Source organism: Euleptes europaea, chromosome 17, assembly GCF_029931775.1.
Source record: "Euleptes europaea isolate rEulEur1 chromosome 17, rEulEur1.hap1, whole genome shotgun sequence".
In the NCBI taxonomy this organism is placed as follows: domain Eukaryota; kingdom Metazoa; phylum Chordata; class Lepidosauria; order Squamata; family Sphaerodactylidae; genus Euleptes; species Euleptes europaea.
This window is the reverse complement of record NC_079328.1, coordinates 9,156,421-9,176,001: the sequence shown is the minus strand read 5'-3', so window position 1 is coordinate 9,176,001 and position 19,581 is coordinate 9,156,421. Positions and strand designations below refer to the sequence as shown.

Genomic DNA, 19,581 nt, shown 5'->3' with positions numbered 1-19,581 from the left:
TGAAGCTGAATGGTGAGAGATTCAAAACAGATAAAAGAAAGTATTTTTTTCACACGACGCGTTGTTAAATTGTGGAACTCCCTGCCCCAGGATAGGGTGATGGCTGCCAGCTTGGAGGGCTGTAAGAGGGGAGTGGACATATTCATGGAGGAAAGGGGTATTCATGGCTATTAGTTAGAATGGATACTAGTCATGCTGCATACCTATTCTCTCTAGTATCAGAGGAGCATGCCTATTATATTGGGTGCGGTGGAACACAGGCAGGATGGTGCTGCTGCAGTCATCTTGTTTGTGGCTTCCTAGAGGCACCTGTGTGAACAGACTGCTGGACTTGATGGGCCTTGGTCTGATCCAGCAGGGCCTTTCTTATGTTCTTATGTTCTCACCGCTGTTCTGCCTTAGAGACTGCTTCATCTATATCAGATTCTGAGCGGGAGGAAGGTGAATTCTCCTTGGAGGAGGAGGAACCCCCTGTAGAAGAGAAAACAACCAGGCTATTTAATGGGGAAGACTGCCAGTCCCTGCTGGCCAGAGCCATCACCGCCCTGGATTTATCAGAAGGGCCAGATTTAGGAGATGGAACAAAAGGGAGAAAAACTCATCCAAAAGGGTAAAAGAATTCTCCCCCCCCCTTACGATGACAGAACATCTGTCCCATTCCCAGAGTACTTTGAACATCTGGTCAAGGCCGAATGGTTGAGCCCCACGTCTAAAAGATAGTTTCTGAATATCACCAAAAAGCTTTACACCTTGGCACGTCATCCCATGGAACTACTACAGGTTCTATTAGTGGATGCCCCCATTGCAGCCTTACAAACCACGGACCTGTTGTCTGAGGATGGCCAAGGGTCCATTAAAGACTCCTTGGATAGGAAGGCTGATTTTGCTGCCAGGAAAACCCATGAGGCCACTGCCTTGACAATTAGGCCCACGGCCACAGGGCCGCTATAGTCTGGGCCAGGAAATTAAATCAACTAATCCCTGCAGAAAATAAGAGGAAGCTGAGGGAGCCACTTGCCTCATATAGGCGGTTTCCTTTTTAGCAGATGCATTTCTGGATGCAATGTTCTTCTCCAACTGAGCTCAGAGGACATCTTCAGCAGCGGGTTTTATCGTCCTATGCTCAGGGAGGCAGGAGTTAAAATCTTTTCACTTCTTGCACTCAGGCTAGGAGTGCCTCCTGTTCCCCAGTTCTACTCCTGTCTTACAGGGAGCAGCAGGTTTAGGCCGGCTCTGCAGCCGACTTGTGGCTATTAGATTGTTATTCCATTCTCTTACCTTTCCTTCATATTCTTGTTTGTTGGATTATTTAACTCCCACGTTCGTTCATCTTTCCTCCCCTCCCTCCCATTCCCATCCCAGCCTCAGTGTGTGGAGTGAGTCTTTTAGTCTCTTCCCCCTTTCTCCCTGTTACTATGCTGCGGAGGATGGCGGCTGGAATTGAGGGAAATTCGGAGGAACTCATGTCCGGAGACGAGGAGCCGGTCTCCGGACTCCTCTCGCCGCGGGGCCCACAAGGATCCACCTCCAAATCCCGCGGGGAAGGCGGGCGGACGGGCAAAACAACCGCAGAGTCGGCGGCTGGCAGCAAGAAGAGGGGAGCGGAGGACGGCTCCAAAAGCGGCGCAAAAAAAGCTCGCGAGGAGAAAATGGCCGCCGCAGCTCCCCGTTTGGCCCAAGGGGGCGACGAGGGTGAGCTGGACCCAGGCACGTCGGGAGACGGCCAGGAGGAGATCACAGGAGACGGGTCTGGTAACGTTCCAACCCCCCCGTTCCCTGGGTCCGTGGGAGGTGCGGGTGATAGAAGCCTGATTAACCTTATGCGACAAGCCCTCAGGGAGGAGTTTGCCCATGCCGGAGAGCTTTCTCTTAGAGAACTTAATAGATCCAGAGCTTCTTCTCCTAGGACCTCAGTATTAGCCCACTCTAAACCCAAGAGCAGGGGCGACCCTAGGAAAGGTAGTCATGCCTGGCCATCTAAGCGATTACAAAATCCACCTCCCACCTAACAAGACTAGCAATGTTGAATTCCCTCCCCATCCTCGCATGAGAGCGAGAGAGAGGAGGGCGAGTTCTCGTCAGGAGAAGAAGAGGCGGGGGGAGGAGATTGCTCATCAAGAACAACAATCTCGCTTGTTCTCAGGGGAGGATTACCAGACCCTCTTATCCAAGGTCATGGCAACCCTAGACCTCCACGAGGATGAGGATAACGAGGCTGCCAAGAGCAAGACCAAATTCAGGGGCAATAAAGAGTTTTTCACCAGACTGAGAACTAACTCCCGCTCTGTCCCCTTCCCTAAATACTTCAAGGACTTAGTCAGGGCTGAGTGGGATAAACCAATGTCAGGCAGACAATTCCCTGCCTCTGTTAAGAAACTGTACTCCTTGGAACCTAGGGGGGACAAAACTACTGCAGGTGCCCTTAGTGGAAGCTCCTGTGGCTGATTTGCACTCTGCGGGCCTGGTTTCAGAGGACGGATCGGGCAACATCAGGGATCATCTAGATAGGAAGGCGGACTACGCCGCTAAGAAGATACACGAAACTTCAGCCACCTCCATACAGGCCTCAGCCACTTCAGCCCTGGTTGCAAGGGCATGCATCATGTGGACCAGAAAGCTAATTGACCTGGTCCCACAAGATAACAGGAGGGTTCTGGATGGGCTAAACCGTGTCCTTAAGGCAGTGACATTTATGGCAGACGCCACCCTAGATTCAGTCACTCTCTCAGCTAGGGCTTTAGCAGCCACCTTGGTTGTTTGGTGAGCTCTTTGGCTCAGACCCTGGTCAGCAGACAACGGGTCAAAGTCTATTCTGTTAGGCTATCCTTTTGAGGGTAATCGTCTATTCGGCTCCAACTTGACGACATCCTCATTGAGACGGAGGACAAGAAAAAGGCCCTCCCCAAGTACCTAAAAAGGGAGGGCAAACCCACTCAATCCTCCTTTCGGCCCTTTCGATCCTCCCACACCCTGGCAAGACCCAGATCAGGCAATAGAGGTGGCAACTGGTCTACTGGAAGAGGATTTTTCCGAAGAGGCTCAAGATTTGGGAAATCATCTCAGTTCAACCAGAGCCAAGACAAGCCTAACAGATTCAGTGACAAGCCCGGAAAGCAATGACTACGGTCAGCTTCCAGTGGGCGGAAGACTCCAGTATTTCACCAAAGTCTGGGAGTCCACCTGTCCAGATGCCTGGGTGGCAAAGATCATCTGCGAGGGATACAGCATAGAATTTCGGAAGACACCAAAAGAACGTTTCATTGTTTCCCATCCGGCCTACAGGCAAGAGAAATGCGTCTGGACACGGGCAGCCATAGACCATCTACTGGACATAAACGCCATCAAACATGTCCCTCCTTCAGAGCAATACAGAGGGGTATACTCGTACTTCTTTACGGTTCCCAGAAGGAACGGGGACTGGCGCTCGATCCTGGATCTGAAGCATGTGAACAGGTCAGTGCGCATCAAAAGATTCAGGATGGAGACGCTTCTCTCCATAGTAGATGCTCTGCGGCCACAAGCCTTCTTGACAGCCATCGATTTGACGGAAGCGTACATGCACATCCTTATTCATCCTCGGGACCGCAAGTACCTCCGATTCTCATACAACCAACAGCACTACCAGTTCCGGGCCCTCCCGTTCGGGCTTTCTTCAGCACCAAGAGTCTTCACGAAGGTACTGGTGACTCTGATAGCCCACTTGAGGGAGAAGGGGATTCATGTCTTCCCTTACCTGGATGACATATTAGTGATGTCCTCGTCAAAATAGCTGTCCACCCAACACACGTCCATGGTAATAGACACTCTGGAGAAGCATGGTTTCCTGGTAAACAGAAACAAAAGCAAGCTGGTACATACCCAATTGATACGTCACCTGGGGGTGACCATAAATACAGCTTGGGGCGTGATCTTCCTCCCGAAGGACAAGATCTCCAACTTAACCTCACTTACAAAGAAGGTGATCCTCTCCAGATCCACAGGTCTGTCAACACTGGTCAAACTACAAGGCCTGATGGTGTCATGCATCTCCTCCGTCCCGGGGGCACGCCTTCACATGTGACGATTGCAGTGGTTCCTGAAACCATACCAGGCGCAGATCGTACTAAAAAGGAGTCCAATCCTCACAATTCCACCCCCACTCAAGATCAGCCTGGGGTGGTGGACCAGGTCCCGCAACCTGGCCAAGGGACAATCCTATCTGCAGAAGATATCCACTCAACTCTTCACGGATGCAAGCCTGGAAGGCTAGGGAGCCACTCTTTCTCAGCACATGGCCCAGGGTCAGTGGCTCGACTCAGAAAGGCGTCTGCACATCAACAAACTGGAGCTAAGAGCCATAAAAAATGCCCTTCTTCGATTCCAGCTCTTGATAGAGGGTCAACATGTCCTCGTACGAACGGACAATGTGGCGGTGAAAGCTCACCTGAACAACGAGGGAGAGTCTCGTTCCTCCTCCCTCCATTCAGAGACCGAAAACATACTGTTCTGGGCGGAGACACATCTCGCATCAATCCGGGCGGAACACATCCAGGGTGTTCTGAATACCCAGGCCGACTGGCTAAGTCGGCAGCAGGTTGACGAAGGGGAGTGGTCCTTGAACAAGGAAGTCTTCCTACAAATATCAAGAAGGTTTGGACATCCAATGGTGGACCTCTTTGCCTCCACAAACAATCATCAGACTCCGCGGTACTTCACGAGATTCAAACACCCGACAGTGGAGGGAACAGACGCTCTGGAGTCACCATGGCCACGAGAACTGCTGTTTGCCTTTCCCCCTCTTCCAATCATCCCAAGGGTCCTTCAAAAGATCAGACAGGAGAGGGCACATGTCATCCTTGTTGCCCCTCACTGGCCACGAAGACCATGGTTCCCGACCCTCAAGGAACTGTCACGACAAGATCCCTGGCCTCTCCCACTGAACCAGGACCTCCTTCATCAGGGTCCCTTACTACACCCAGACCCAGCCTGGCTACAACTAACCGCCTGGGACTTGAAAAGCAACGGCTATTGACGCTGGGGTACTCGCCAGAGGTCGTGGACACCATGCAAGTGGCTAGGAAACATTCCACCAAACGAATCAATTTCTCCTGGAAGACATTTGCCTAGTGGTGCAGTCGCAAACATCTAAACCCTTTGTGTATCACCGCAGGGGCACTATTAGAGTTTCTTCAGGAGGGAGTAACCAAGGGCTTAAAGGCTTCAACCCTAAGAAGACAGGTGGCAGCCATAGCCATGGTAATTCCGCAGCTAGAGGGATACCCTGTTGGCAGACACCCACATCTCATTTCCTTTCTAAAGGGAGTGTCGGCGATTTCTCCTCCAATGTGTCATAGATTTCCCACATGGCGGCTCAACGTGGTACTCCAAGCTCTGACCAAGCATCCATTCAAGCCCTTGAGAGAGCTTTCTCTGTCTTTCCTGAGGATGAAGGTACTCTTTCTCACGGCAGTCACTTCCGCCAGGAGAGTTTCAGAACTGGGTGCCCTTTCATCCAGACAGGGTCTATGTATATTCCATGTGGACAAGGTCGTCTTAAGATCAGACCCGACCTTCGTTCCTAAAGTCAGATCTAGATTTCACCTTCAACAGGAAATCAATCTACCATCCTTCTGTCCTCGACCCTCTCATCCTAGGGAGAAAGCTTGGCACACCCTAGATCTTAGAAGGACTATATGCATTTACCTACGTCGAACGGCAGACATCAGGCGTTCCAAGTCCTTATTCATTTCGGTGTCTCCACCCAACAAGGGCTGTAGGATGTCCAATTCAGCCATTAGCCGCTGCATTCGACAGTGCATACAGCTATCTTACCAACACAGCAACATCCCAGTACCTACCGGGATTACAGCACACGCGGTACGCAGTACAGCTACAACGGTGGCCTTTGACAAGCAGGCATCGATCGAGGAAATCTGCAAAGCGGCCACTTTGTCCTGTGTATCCACCTTCACGCGTCACTACAAGATAGACTCCTTCTCCTCAGCGGATGCTGCCTTCGGCAGGAGGGTTCTACAACACGTAGTGACAGAAGTTTAACCCACCCGGGAAGTACAGCTTTTGAAGATCCTGCTGCTGAAGATGTCCTCCGAGCTCAGTTGGAGAATGGAACCTTGGCTTACCTGTGAGGGTTCCTTCTCTACTGAGGGAGGAGGACATCTTGCCCACCCAGGGTGAAGATGAGTGATGAAAGCATGAAGTGTGGGATCCGACAGAGCTGAAACAGGTCTGGCAACCAGTTATCCAGATTAGGATTACCGATCCTTTTTTCCTTATGTTGTTTGTGTTCGTAGTTCTGTGTTACTAACCGGTTCTAGGTTTATGTTATCAGGTTACTGTTATTATTACTCGGCTTGGGAAGTTGTCGAACTGGGGAACGGGGTGCTCCTAGCCTGAGTGCAAGAAGTGAAAAGATTTTAATTCCTGCGTCCATGAGCATAGGACGATAAAACCCGCTGCTGAAGATGTCCTCCTCCCTCAGTAGAGAAGGAACCCTCACAGGTAAGCCAAGGTTCCATTCACGGCACACTCATTGGTGGCTTCTTTCACCACCAGGTGTGCACTGTGGCTGAGGGCATGGCAGGTGGACTTGCACTTTAAGAATATTGTACTGGCTTACCCCTTCCAAGGGGGAAGACTGTTTTGTGACAAGCTAGATAAAACACTGGTGGAAATCAGAGATAAAAAGGAGGCCATGCCAAAGAACCTGCAGATGGATGAAAGGAGAACCTTTCCCCCCATTCCTTTTGCACGTACCACCCCCTGTCAAGAAATAGATCTGACCAACATAGATCCCAATGGTCAGTAGAGGGTCCTTTTGGAGATAATCTCAGTTTAATCGATCTCCCCAATTTCACTTCGATCCATCTGACAGAGCAGACAGATCTGCCAATTAAGGCAAGCAGTGATGCCAAACACCTACCCCTACTTGAACAATATCCTGATTTACTCCCCTTTTCAGGAGAAGGCCATCAGGGACACTTCATAAATAGTATGCATCCTGGAGTCCTATGGCTACCTAATAAACAGGGAGACGAGCAGCCTCAACCCCTCTCAGAGGATAACAAATCTAGGGGTTGTCATTGACACCTAATGGAGCATGCTTTTTCTGCATGGAGGACAAAGCAAACATAATAGCATCCTTGGCAAAATCAGTAGCCAAGTCCAAGTCAGCCAAGGTGATGGTATTGGCGCGCTTACAAGGGCTGATGATAGCATGCATTGGATCAGTACCCAGAGCATGATTTCATTCCAGGACACTCCAGTGGTTCCTGAGACCATACCAGATCAACATTCTGCACAAGAGGGACAAGAAATTGACATTGTCTTTTCAAGTCAAAAAGAGCATGATTTGGTGGTCCAAGCAGAACAGTCTGTCCAAGGGGCAACTATACATTCAGGAACATCAGATTTTCACTGATGCCAGCCTAACTGGTTGGGGAGCCTCCCTACACAACCTACACAACACAGGTACTTTGAACCAGACAGAAGGCTGGAAGAACATCAACTTCCTAGAAATAAGGGCCATCAGGAATGTCCTTCTTGCATTCAAACCACAGATAACGGGCAGACATGTCCTCATCAGAATGGATAATATCTGCCTAGGCCTACATCAACAAACGGGGAGGCTCCAGATATTCCTCTCTACATCAGGAAGTGACCAAACTACTATTGTGGGTAGAATCCAACCTCCTCTCCATTACAGCAAACACCTACGAGGGACTCTCAATATTCAGGCAGACTGGCTGAGCAGACAGGGCATAGATGAAAATGAGTGGTCAATCAAGAAGGATGTATTCCATCAGTTTGTGAACAGGTTTGGACAGCCAAGTGTGAACCTAATTTGCCTCAATTGCCGACCTCTGAGTGGCTCAATTTCTCACCAAGTACCACCATCCCTGGTCGGAGCAGGTGGATGCGATGACAGCTTGGTGGCCCAAGGACCTCCTAAATGCCTTCCCACCATTGCCAATGATACTGAGGGCATTGAGGAAGGATTCCCCAGGAGCACAGGTGATTTTTATAGCTCCAGATTGGCCACGCAGACCATGGTTGACGAATTCTGGTGAGTCCAGATCCACTCCAGCAGGGTCCAGTTTGGCATCCGGATCCAGGTTGGTTCCATCTGACTTCGTGGCTCTTAAACGGCAAGCGCTCTCGACTCTAGCTACACTTCCAAGGTAGCTGAGACTATATGGCAACCAGGAAGGCATCTACCAGACGGATATATAATACCACCTGGAAAGCCTTCACAAGATGATATCAACGCAAGCAAGTAGTTCCATTAAACCCCGGTCTGGGACAGCTCCTGTCCTTCTTACAAGACGACGTTTGACAACTGAAGGGATTTACTTTGCGACGTCAAGTGGCCGCAATTGCGACAATAATTCTGTGAATCACTGGGGTTCCCCTAACAAGGCACCCTCACATCATCCAGTTTCTCAAAGGAGTAGCTCAGTCTAGCCCTCCTACAGTCCATAGATTTCTGACCTGGCATCTACATGTAGTGCTTTCAGCACTTACAGCAGCACTGTTCAAACCATTACGAGACATCTCCCTAAAGTGGGTGCATATGAAGACACAGTTCCTAGTAGCCATAACTTCTGCCAGAAGGGCGTCAGTACTGGGTGCCTTGTCGGCTAGAAAAGGCCTTTGTATATTCCACAAGGATAAGGTGGTACTGAGGCTGGATCCCACCTTCATTCCAAAGGTGAGTATGCCTTTTCACAGAAGTCAGGAAATTTATCTGCCATCCTTCTGTTCACACCTGACTCATGCAAAAGAAAAATCTTGGCACATCTTGGATGTGAGGAGAGCTCTCCTTATATATGTCTGACATATGTAAAAGATTAGGAAGTCAGATTTCTTATTCATTTCCCTAATGGAACTGAATAAAGGTGCTTAGATCAGCAATCAGCCATACTCTCAGGCAGTGTATTTAAAAGCCTACAAGGCCAGTAACACCCCAGTTCCAGCAGGCATCAACGCCCATTTGGTTCGCTGTGCGGCGACAAACACAGCCTTCAATCATCAGGCTTCAGTGGAGGAGACAAGCAAAGCGGCCACTTGGTCCTCTATATGTACCTTAAACATTACAAGCTTAATGCCTACTCTTCAGCAGATGCTGCGTTTGGACGCAGGGTCCTGCGGCACATCATGGGTAACGTGATACCTGCCTGAAATGATGGGACACTGCTATAGGAAGTCCCAGCTTTCAAGATGTCGTCCTTCCTCAGAGTGAGAACGGAACGTTGGTTGCTCACCGTGAGGTTTTCTTCTGCTCTGAGGTAAGGAAAATATCTTGCCTCAATTGGCAACCACCAAGTGCCTCGATTTTTCACCCCACCCCCCCAAAAAAAGGAGGAAAGAAAGAATGGAAGCAGAAGTTATACGGTGGTCGAGCAAGCGACAGTTGTCCATCATATGATGGCAATGGCCTGACTGAAGGCGTCTGGAAAGTTGGAGGAAGATTTTTCTCAACTACCCTAACCTAAATATTCCTTACTTGTTTTTTCTAAGCTAACACTTTCTAAGTTATAACAGTATTCTCAGCCATTCTTGTTGACATTTCTTATCTTGAATGTTATATGTTATATATGTTGTATGTCCTTCCTGTTAATATCCTAGCTCAGGAAGTGTCCAAATTGAGAAGCACAGGGTTCTCACATGGGAGACAGGGAGTGACAAAAATTAGACCTGCCTCTTCTTCTTCTTCTAGACTGTTTAGTTTTGGGCGAGCTTCAGCATTTGCGCTGAGGCCCCCTTTGAATGGCATGGCTCAGTAATTCATGGCCTCCATGGCAACCATGCGGGTATCCCAGAACTTCTTAGTTCCCACACATGGCGTGGGGACATATGGTGAACGTGGCTTTCTTTGCTGACCCAATAAAATATGGTTTGAGTATGGAGGATATCTCAGTGACTGCTCTGTCATGGACTGGCTATTCGTGTGTAAGGTTTAGACTCACAGAACCCTCAGAATATCTGCAAGGTGGGAGACTAATCAGTGTCTTTCCCTCTATCAGAGGCTGATAGATCGGGGTGGTTTTCTGACAGCCTTCAGTGAGTTTCTGGCTAGCACAACTGGGGCCCCTGCCTCTGCCCTGGTTAGTTTATGGAATGGGAAATGAACCAGGGTGACTGACATGATCTTTCTCAAATTTTGTCTTTTTCCCCACTGAACTCAGGTAGACTCTCAGTTTACAAATGAATTTAGAGTGATAAAATGGACTGTGGAATGGAGGAAAACTTGTAGTAAATACGACAGGGACCAGAGCACATAATCCTATGTATTCAGTGGTGATCATGGTGGTGAAGCAGTTATACGTCTCCTATAACTTTGCCTTCACAAAGAGCCAACTAGAAGAACTGTGCTGTGTTTTTAGTGAGCTTTTAATGTTGGCCCCTGATTATCTAAGCCTGGACTGCACAACAGACTGCTGATTCCTGTTTGCCAGGCATTTCCTGGATAAAATTGCTTACACTGATGACTATTGGGACTGCAGTTGTTATAGGAGATCAGTCCTGGTCATCAGAACAAAGTCTCATTGAGTGTCTGTAGATTCATAGAGTTGGAAGGGGCCATACAAGCCATCTAGTCCAACCCCATGCTTAGATCAGCCTAGATCAACCCTGACAAGTGTTCGTCCAGCCACTGCTTAAATACTACCAGAGGGGGGAGCTCACCACCTCCCTAGGTAGCTGATTCCACTGTCGAACAACTCTTACGGTAAAAAATTTCCCCCCTAATATCCAGCTGGTACCTTTCAGCCCACCGTTTAAACCCATGGCTTATCGTTTCATACAGTTCTGTGTAGCAAGGACCTTGGACCTGATACGTGTTTGCCTTCAGGAGCAGCAAGTCCATACTTTGGTAGTCTGCTGGTTAGACCCCCACTTATCACAGTGTGATGAAAACAACTTAGATGATTCAGAGTGTAGGATCAGTCACCAATGTGGCCAAAAGCAGCTGCAGTGCAAAGGTTTCTACATCTGAAAACAGAGCAAAGCCTTCAAGATAATGGTTCAGTGGCGTTGGTGCCTGGTGGAGGTTCCAGTCCTGGCTTCAGTAAGTTGTTTTTTCCTTCATCCTGAGTAACAGCTGAAAGAAGCGTGTTATATATATGTCCCACTCTTGAAAAGTGTGCAGTGAGCTCTTGTGTTGTCAGCTGCTATCCTGATATCGTTGAGGTCACAAGTTCAAGACCATTTGTGTTCAATCCCCAACACTCAAGAAGCTGAGAAGCAGAAGTGAGGAACATGCTATTGAAAACTCAAGTAGTTTGTTCCAAACATCCCATCATTTTCTACTCCAAAGGAGACTTCACTGGGGGAACTAGCCATCCTAGGTTGTGTGTCTAGCTGTCACAGTTGGGTTCAGAAGGGGAGAACTCCCTAACTTTCAGATGTAACGGGAATCAGGGAAGTTACCTTTCTTGACCCCAGTGGTCTCATAACTGAGGGAGCTGCCCTAGACAATCCTTGATCTCTTCTGGTTATTCATATTCATGCCGTGTACTGTGAAGACTGTTATTGATTACGTGCAGAAGAGTAGCATAGAACTCTTTATAATGGATTTAAGTAAACATTTCATTAAGTACCTGTTATTGTTTTATAGCATCTGTAATCAAACCGGCAGCATGGAACAAGAAGACCTTGAGGTATGTGAAGCACTTGTCCTTCATCAGCTTCAAAGATTATTACAAAACACAATGAATAGATGCCTTTTACCGGAGAAAGCACTTAATGACGAAAGTGGGATGCTGGGTGAAAAACAAGTCAGGTATGATCATTGTTAGAACTTGCGCAATTAATATTTTATAAGTCATGTATCTATGACTAATGCTGAAATCCAATAATTTCAAGAGGTAACTGCATATGGTTGAAATATTAAGTGCATGCTTCAGCCATGCAAAGTGTACCATTAATGGACATCTCAGACAATCTTGTTATGATTCTGAACGAAATGTGTATGCCTCGTGTGGGGGAAGTTGTGTCCTAGAGTTCAGGTGGTAGACTCATCCTGTGTTCATTTCTTCATTTTTTAAAATTCCTTTAGATTTAACAGCCATTAGCTTTTCACCTGCCATTTGACACTTAAAAAAACAACAGGGAGAATGAAGATTATTCTTGACACTATAAAGAGAAAAGTTGCCATGTCTCTCACTTGATAGCAGATAATACAGTATCCACTAATCAGAAAATGTCATTAGCTGTTTTATCCAGGGAGTGGTATATTTTTTTGTGCAATATTATGTTGTGAACATACTAAAACAATATGGGCTAGGTCTAAGAGGACTGGGTAACACTAGAATCGCCGGGTCAGTTTGTCTAGGGATAGAAAGGTGGGCTTTGCTTCTTGTTTGACAGGCTATTCTTCCTATTTTTTAAGTTGTAGAGGTGTACTTTCAACCAACACTGTGAAAAGCTTGGGACCTATCAACTGTTATTTGGGCCATCATAACCTTAAGTCAAATATTGTACTCTTGATTGGTTTCATTTGGTAGGTTTTATCTCCTGGGAATCTTCCCTGATCAGTGTCAGGCAAAATACCTTGCCGTTTCATTCTACCTTTGAACTATTTGGTTGTGATTTCATTTCTCTCTGGGATGTTTAGTTTTTCTCGTAGTGGTATTGACTTGTAATTTGTTATAATACCTGCCACATTAAATACTGCTGTTAATACTGGAGTTTTAATTTATGTAATGGCTCTTAGTTGTAATCTTAATGTGTCATGCTGTTTTCATACATTGTAAGCCACTCTGAATACTACATAAGACCAAGGTCCATCAAGTCCAGCAGTCTGTTTACACGGTGGCCAACCAGGTGCCTCTAGGAAGCCCACAAACAGAACAACTGCAGCAGCATTGTCCTGCCTGTGTTCCTCAGCACCTAATATAATAGGCATGCTCCTGTGATCCTGGAGAGAATAGGTATGCACCATGACTAGTATCCATTTTTACCAGAAGCCATGAATAGCCCATGAACATGTCCACTCCCCTCTTAAAGCTGGCAGGCATCACCACATCCTGGGGCAGGGAGTTCCACAATTTAACTATGCGTTGTGTGAAGAAATACTTCCTTTTATCTGTTTTGAATCTCTCACCCTCTACTTCTCCCTGTCCACTCTCCATACCAGGCATAATTTTATAGACCTCTGTCATGTCACCCCTTAACCGCCTTCTTTCCAAGCTAAACAGCGCTAAACCGTTCTTCATAGGGCAGTTGCTCTAGTCCCCTGATCATTTTGGTTGCTTTTTTCTGCACCTTCTCAAGTTCTGCAATTTTTTTTTAGGTGTAGGGACCAGAACTGTACACAGTATTCCAAGTGTGGTCTCACCATAGATTTCTACAAGGGCAGTATGGAAGCAGCAGTTTTATTCTCTATTCCTTGTCTATGGCCAACATGGAATTTGCCTTTTTCACAGCAGCCACACACTGGGTTGAAATCTTCATCAAGCCCCAAGTCATTTTTGCCCCAATATACATCATTTTACACTTGCTCACATTGAATCTCATTTGCCATTTTATTGCCCATTCCTCCAGTTTGAAGAGATCCTTTTGGAGCTCTTCACAGTCCGGTTTTGTTTTAACCATCCTAAATAATTTGGTGTCATCTGCAAACTTGGCCACCTTTCTGTTCACCCCCAACTCCAGGTCATTGATGAACAGGTTGAAAAGCACCAGTTCCAACACAGATCCTTGAGGAACCCCACTGCTCACATCCCTCCATTGTGAGGACTGACCATTGATTCCTACTCTGCTTCCTATTTTTCAGCCAGCTCTCAATCCATAAGAGGACTTGTCCTGTTATCCCATGACTATGAAGTTTGCTTAGCAGTCTTTGGTGGGGGACTTTGTGTATTTGGATTTCCAAAAGGCTTTTGACAATGTCCACAGGCTCGTTCCTGTCCACATTCTTACTGACACTTTCAAAAAACTCTAATAGGTTAGTGAGTCAGGACCTACCTTTACAGAAGCCATGATGGGTTTTGCTCAGCAGGCCTTGCACTTCTATATGCTTGACAATTCTATCTTTAATAATGCTTTCCGTTAATTTTCCTGGAACAGACATTAAGCTAACTGGCCTGTAATTTCCTGGATCCCACTGGAACCCTTTTTATAAATGGGTATTACATTGGCCATTCTCCAGTCCTCTGGTACAGAGGTTGATCTAAGAGACATGTTACATATCGTTGTTAGAAGTTCAGCAATTTCCCATTTGAGTTCTTGAAGAACTCTAGGATGTATTCCTGTGACTTGTTAGTTTGCAGTTTGTCTAGACGTTCTAGGACTTCCTGCCTTGTTAACACTATTTACCCCAGTTCCTCATTCTCCCTTTCCCAAAACCACTGTTCAGGAGAAGGAATCTGCCCTAAATCTTCAACAGTTCAGACAAGATGAGAATAATTCATTTATTGGTTCTTGTAGGTTATCTGGGCTGTGTAACCGTGGTCTTGGAATTTTCTTTCCTGACGTTTCACCAGCAACTGTGGCAGGCATCTTCAGAGGATTAACACTGAAGGACAGTGTCTCTCAGTGTCAAGTGTGTAGGAAGAGTAATATATAGTCAGAAAGGGGTTGGGTTTGAGCTGAGTACTGTCCTGCAAAAGTAATGTGCTAATCATTGTCCTGTAAGTATCAAGATAATGTGCTAATGAGGGTATGGTATGTTAATATGGAACCATTGTATCCTGAAGTGATCTGTTAATGTGTGTAATCCAAGGCTAATCTGCATGGCTATTGTTGACTGTTGCCTTTGTTAGTCTGGAGGTTTTCAGAACAGGAAGCCAAGCCTTATTTCTGACTATATATTACTCTTCCTACACACTTGACACTGAGAGACACTGTCCTTCAGTGTTAATCCTCTGAAGATGCCTGCCACAGTTGCTGGCGAAACGTCAGGAGAGAAAATTCCAAGACCAAGGTTACACAGCCCGGATAACCTACAAGAACCAATGAACTCTGACCGTGAAAGCCTTCGACAATATACCGGTAATTCATTTAGTTTCTCAGCAATCACTTTATTCTCCCTTAGTGTTCCTTTACATCCAACCACTTCCCTAGCTAGTTTCCTACTCCTAATGTACTTTAAAAATTTCTTATTGTTGGTCTTGATGTGTTTAGCGATATGTCCCTCAAAATCTTTTTTTGCAGCTGTAATTGTTTGCTTGCATTTTCTTTGTGCAAGTTTATGTTTGCTTTTGTTTGCCTTGTTTGGGCAATCCTTCCAGTTTTTGAAGGAAGCCTTTTTTTCTCTTAATAGCTTCCTTAACCTTACCCATTAGCCATGGTGGTGACCTCTTGGACTTAATGCCACCTTTCCTGACCTGCGGTATACAGTCTAGCTGATCCTCTAGAATTGTGGACTTGAGTAACCCCCAAGTCTTTTCCAGAGATTTAACCCTCCTAACTGTTCTTTCCAACTTCTTTTTACCAGGTTTCTCATTTTAGAGAAGTTCCCTCTTTTAAAGTCAAAGGTAATTGTGTGAGATTTCCCAGGCACTTTCCCACATACAAATAAATTAAATTACTAGAAAAAGCAAGAGAGAGGTTTAAAAAAAAACATATGAAAATGTAAGACCATTGGCTCATCCATCTAATTCTGGCTGCAGCAGCTCTCCAAGGTGTTAAGCAGGCCTCTCTTTCGTAGCCCTGCTTCTGAGATTCTTTAGCTGGAGATACCAGGAACTGAATCTGGAACCTTCTCCATGCAAAACTCGTCTATTCTACTCTGGGTCCACTGAGTTATAGTCCTTACCATTTATTTGTTTACTTCATTTATATCATAGCGCTGTCCTTAGTGGAGGACCCAAAGCAGCCTACATAATTCTCCTCTTCTTTATTTTATCTTTACAACAATTGTAAAGGTCACCCAGTGAGGTGCTATGGCAAGTGGGGATTTGTACTGGATCTCCCAGATCCAAGTCCTGCATTCTTACCTTACTGGCCACCATTTCCCTCTTTTTCATTGTGATTTCTGAGTGGCTAGAATTCCAGAGAGCCAGTGTGATGTAGCGGTTAAAAGCGGTGGACTGTAATCTGGAGAACTGTGTTCGATTCCCCACTCCTCTCCATGAAGCCTGCTGGGTGACCTTGGGCCAGTCACAGTTCTCTCAAAACTCTCTCTGCCCACATGGAGGCAGGCAATGGCAAACCACCTCCAACCATCTCTTGCCTTGAAAACTATATGGGGTTGCCGTAAGTCAGCTATGACTTGATGGACACTTTCCACCACCACCAGGATTCTAATTCATCAAAAAAGTACTTTTGGTGCTTCCTGTTTGCTTCTGAACTCATATTTTCCAAAGGATTGCTAGAATGCATCTCTATGTACTTTGATGTGAAAATTCTTTATTTTGTCATGCATATCATAAAAACTGTTTTGAAATAGGCTTAGGAAATTTACGAAATGAACAGGGAAGTGGGAGCTTTGTTTATTTACTTACGTGTGCCTTTATGCTTTGTATTTTGGCCTGATTTTGCTGTTGCAGCAAGAACAGATTTTGGAATGTACAGCCCAACAAGATATTAAATTAAAACTGCATTCCTGCACAAAATAGCATAGGCACATTGTTTCACAGAATCAGTGGTATGAATATGCTTATAACTATGCAAATGTGTACAGCACATTTGACTAGCTTTAATTTTCTTATTAGTTATTAGTGTATATATATTAATATAATAATAGTATATTATTAGTATGTAGCACTTCCAGGTTGCCTTAGATTATGAGCTACCTTAGCACTGGGGATTTGAATCCAAGACGCTTGGTCTAAGTCGAGCCTCTTGCTCAACTGGTTCTAATATGTATAGCTAGATCCTAATGATAGAACCTAATATTATAATTATGATTTGTTAGAAGTAACTGCAGCAATAGATTACCTTTACTTCAGCTTGGATGTCTGATCAAGAGTTTCAGAATAATGAATCTCATGCTAGAAATTCTGGGTAATGTTGAATGTGTCTATTTCTGATTTCTTAAACCAATACTTGGTGTCTTGCCTACAATATTTACTTTTGTCTTTCTGTAGGCCTGAATTGTCATCTTATTTTGCAATGACATGGGAACGTTTAAACGAGCATGTCTTGTTCTTGAAAAAGCACAATGTTTCACTCACACAAGACGTGAAAGACATGTTGGGTACCTTACTGATTTTGGACAGAAATAAGCAAGACGGCCTGGTCAGTACTTATTTCATTTGCTGAATAATTTGTCTTATTCTTTTGTCTGTCTAGGGCAGCAAACTGAGATCTGGAGAAAGCTCTAAGGAAAAAAAACCCTTCTTAAAGGTTTTTTATGTATTATATATATAGTTAGATACATCTCAATATAAGATCTTAAAAATACTGGATATGTTTTGTATTTTACTGCTGAAAGCTTGGGCACGATTGCTTCTATAAATGTGCTCGTCAGAGTGTCAGGAAAAGAGTCAGTTTGAAGCTAGGATGTATATTGCATGTTACTATTTATCCTCATGACTTCTCTGATGATCTGAGAATATGTACCTGTCGAGAACCCCCAGTCCAAGGGATTCTTAGGATGGTCAATAACACACAAAATTACAAAACCCTGAGGTATGAATCCTCATACCTCAGTCTTACTAGCTGCCACCAGCCCCCTTTTCACTACCCAAGCAGCCAGACGCCAAGGGGTGAGCTTCCAACCTTCCTGGGATTAAAGTCAAGAAAGTCACCCCTGCAAGGTAGACCACTTGCAGCGTGAGTTTCACAAAACAATTAACCTAGTAGGTGTAGCCATGTAGGCCTAGGTACTGGAATTAGATTGAAGCCACCTGAAGACAAAACACCACAAGATATAATTAAAGTGAATTATTAAAATTGTGCAAGAATATTTCTAAAAAGAGCAGTGAGAATTAAAATAACGAAGACTAAACCAAACAGGACAGTAATAACATTAGTTCAGATTACCAGATATTACTCTTCCAGCTGAAATCATCCAGCATTCACTCTTTCCAGAGTCAAAATGCTCAGACAGCATGTCTGACCCATCAAACAGGCACAAAATTGCATGGTCCAAAGTTGGGTCAAGGAGCCATAGATAAGGCACCAAGAACAAAAGTTGGCTGAAAATACTAAACTTTTCTGGCCAAGGGTCTGAGTTGGCCTGAGCTCGTTTGACCAATCAGATCCATCTCAATTAATTACATAACCCTGTTACTAGCCAGATGACCCCAAGGGGTCAGTGTGAGATAAAGTGGTAGAGCTTATCTGCAGGCTAAGCCCTCCCATTTCCCACAAATGACAAGGCTCATAATTTCATCTTTCGCTAATTAGATGAAATGTGGCTTCACTGTGCTCGCCCTTGGAGACTAGGAAACTGCCTCCTCCCAGCATCTGGAGTCTTATCTCAGTTGCCAAAGGTCACAGCTTGATGAAACAAGAAGCTGCACTAAGGCACTTAGTTTCTTGACAGTACCTGGTATAATTTAGGGATTTTCTTTATATTAGTTTTAAAAAGGACTTATGGAGTTACACTGAAGGCTTACTCCCAACCAAGTATGCATCTCTTTGCATCTCTTCTACTAGAGATGGCCAGCCCTTGCGTTCTCAGGGCCATTTTGTTCTCCAGGGACTGAGCTGGGGGCAAAACTCTCCAAACGCTTCATGGTTGGCCAAGCTGTCCAATAACGACGTTAGCAGCAAGAGCTTTGGGGATATATATGAGGAACCTGATGATGTGAAGTCCTTGGGGGGTGATGTAGAGGGGTGACTGACTAGTGTTCTTCCTGTAAGGTGCCCTCAGGAAGCAGATTCACAGTGGCATTTTGTTCTTCTGGAATATGCATGAGATACCAATAAATTGTATATGACTTCCACAGAGAAACTGAGTGCTGCTTTTCAAAATGTCTTAATTGTATATTAGGGGTAAATTGTGGTTGTAAATATTTTGAATGGGTGAATAAAGGCAAAGTCTAGGGGAGCAGAAACTGAATTTGTAAAACATTTCAGAAGTCTATTTCCCAAATATTGTGGCAGCATTGGGCAGGGTTCTAAAATAGGATACACATGGATTTATTGTCTTTTAAAATATTACAATATAATATTTTAATTCCAATGCTTTAGGTTATGCCATTAGTGAAAGAGAACTTTCCAGAAGAATATGAAGATGAATCATCTCCTTGCAACGATGTAACATCTTGTAGTTCACAGACAAACAAAACCAAAATAAAGCACGAAAAACATGCACAGTTGTTTGGTAGTAATGGTGCAAGGAAACATGGTAATATTCATAAGTGGTCTAGATGCATTCCTAGTTTTTTATTGCAGTATCTGGAATCTCAGGATTATGACTTTGCAAATGCAACAGTGAAAATTGCAAGCAGTATTTGCTCTAGTTCAGTAGCTATGGTGGGCATGTGGAGAATGCATATGTGGGGCTCTTAAATAAATAGGGTAGACCCATATAGCCAACTACTATCCAAATACGGGATTAAATGCATGGAGCATGTTGCACTGTTGAAGTGTTTCCTTTGAAGCTGCATATGCCCAAACCTGCGGATGAATAGATTTATATTTGAAGTTATATTTGAATAAGATCCTTTTGTCTGTGGCTTATCAGTA

General features: G+C 45.2%; 1 protein-coding gene across 1 annotated transcript in view; it reads left to right on the top strand.

The window, feature by feature from the left end:
* Positions 1-19,581, top strand: part of KIZ (kizuna centrosomal protein) — a 116,135-nt gene that overhangs the window by 40,478 nt on the left and 56,076 nt on the right. The window contains exons 7-9 of the mRNA XM_056862274.1: positions 11,615-11,779; positions 17,031-17,181; positions 19,084-19,240. Coding sequence (XP_056718252.1) covers positions 11,615-11,779; positions 17,031-17,181; positions 19,084-19,240 — 473 coding nt within the window. The remainder of the gene's footprint in view (positions 1-11,614; positions 11,780-17,030; positions 17,182-19,083; positions 19,241-19,581) is intronic.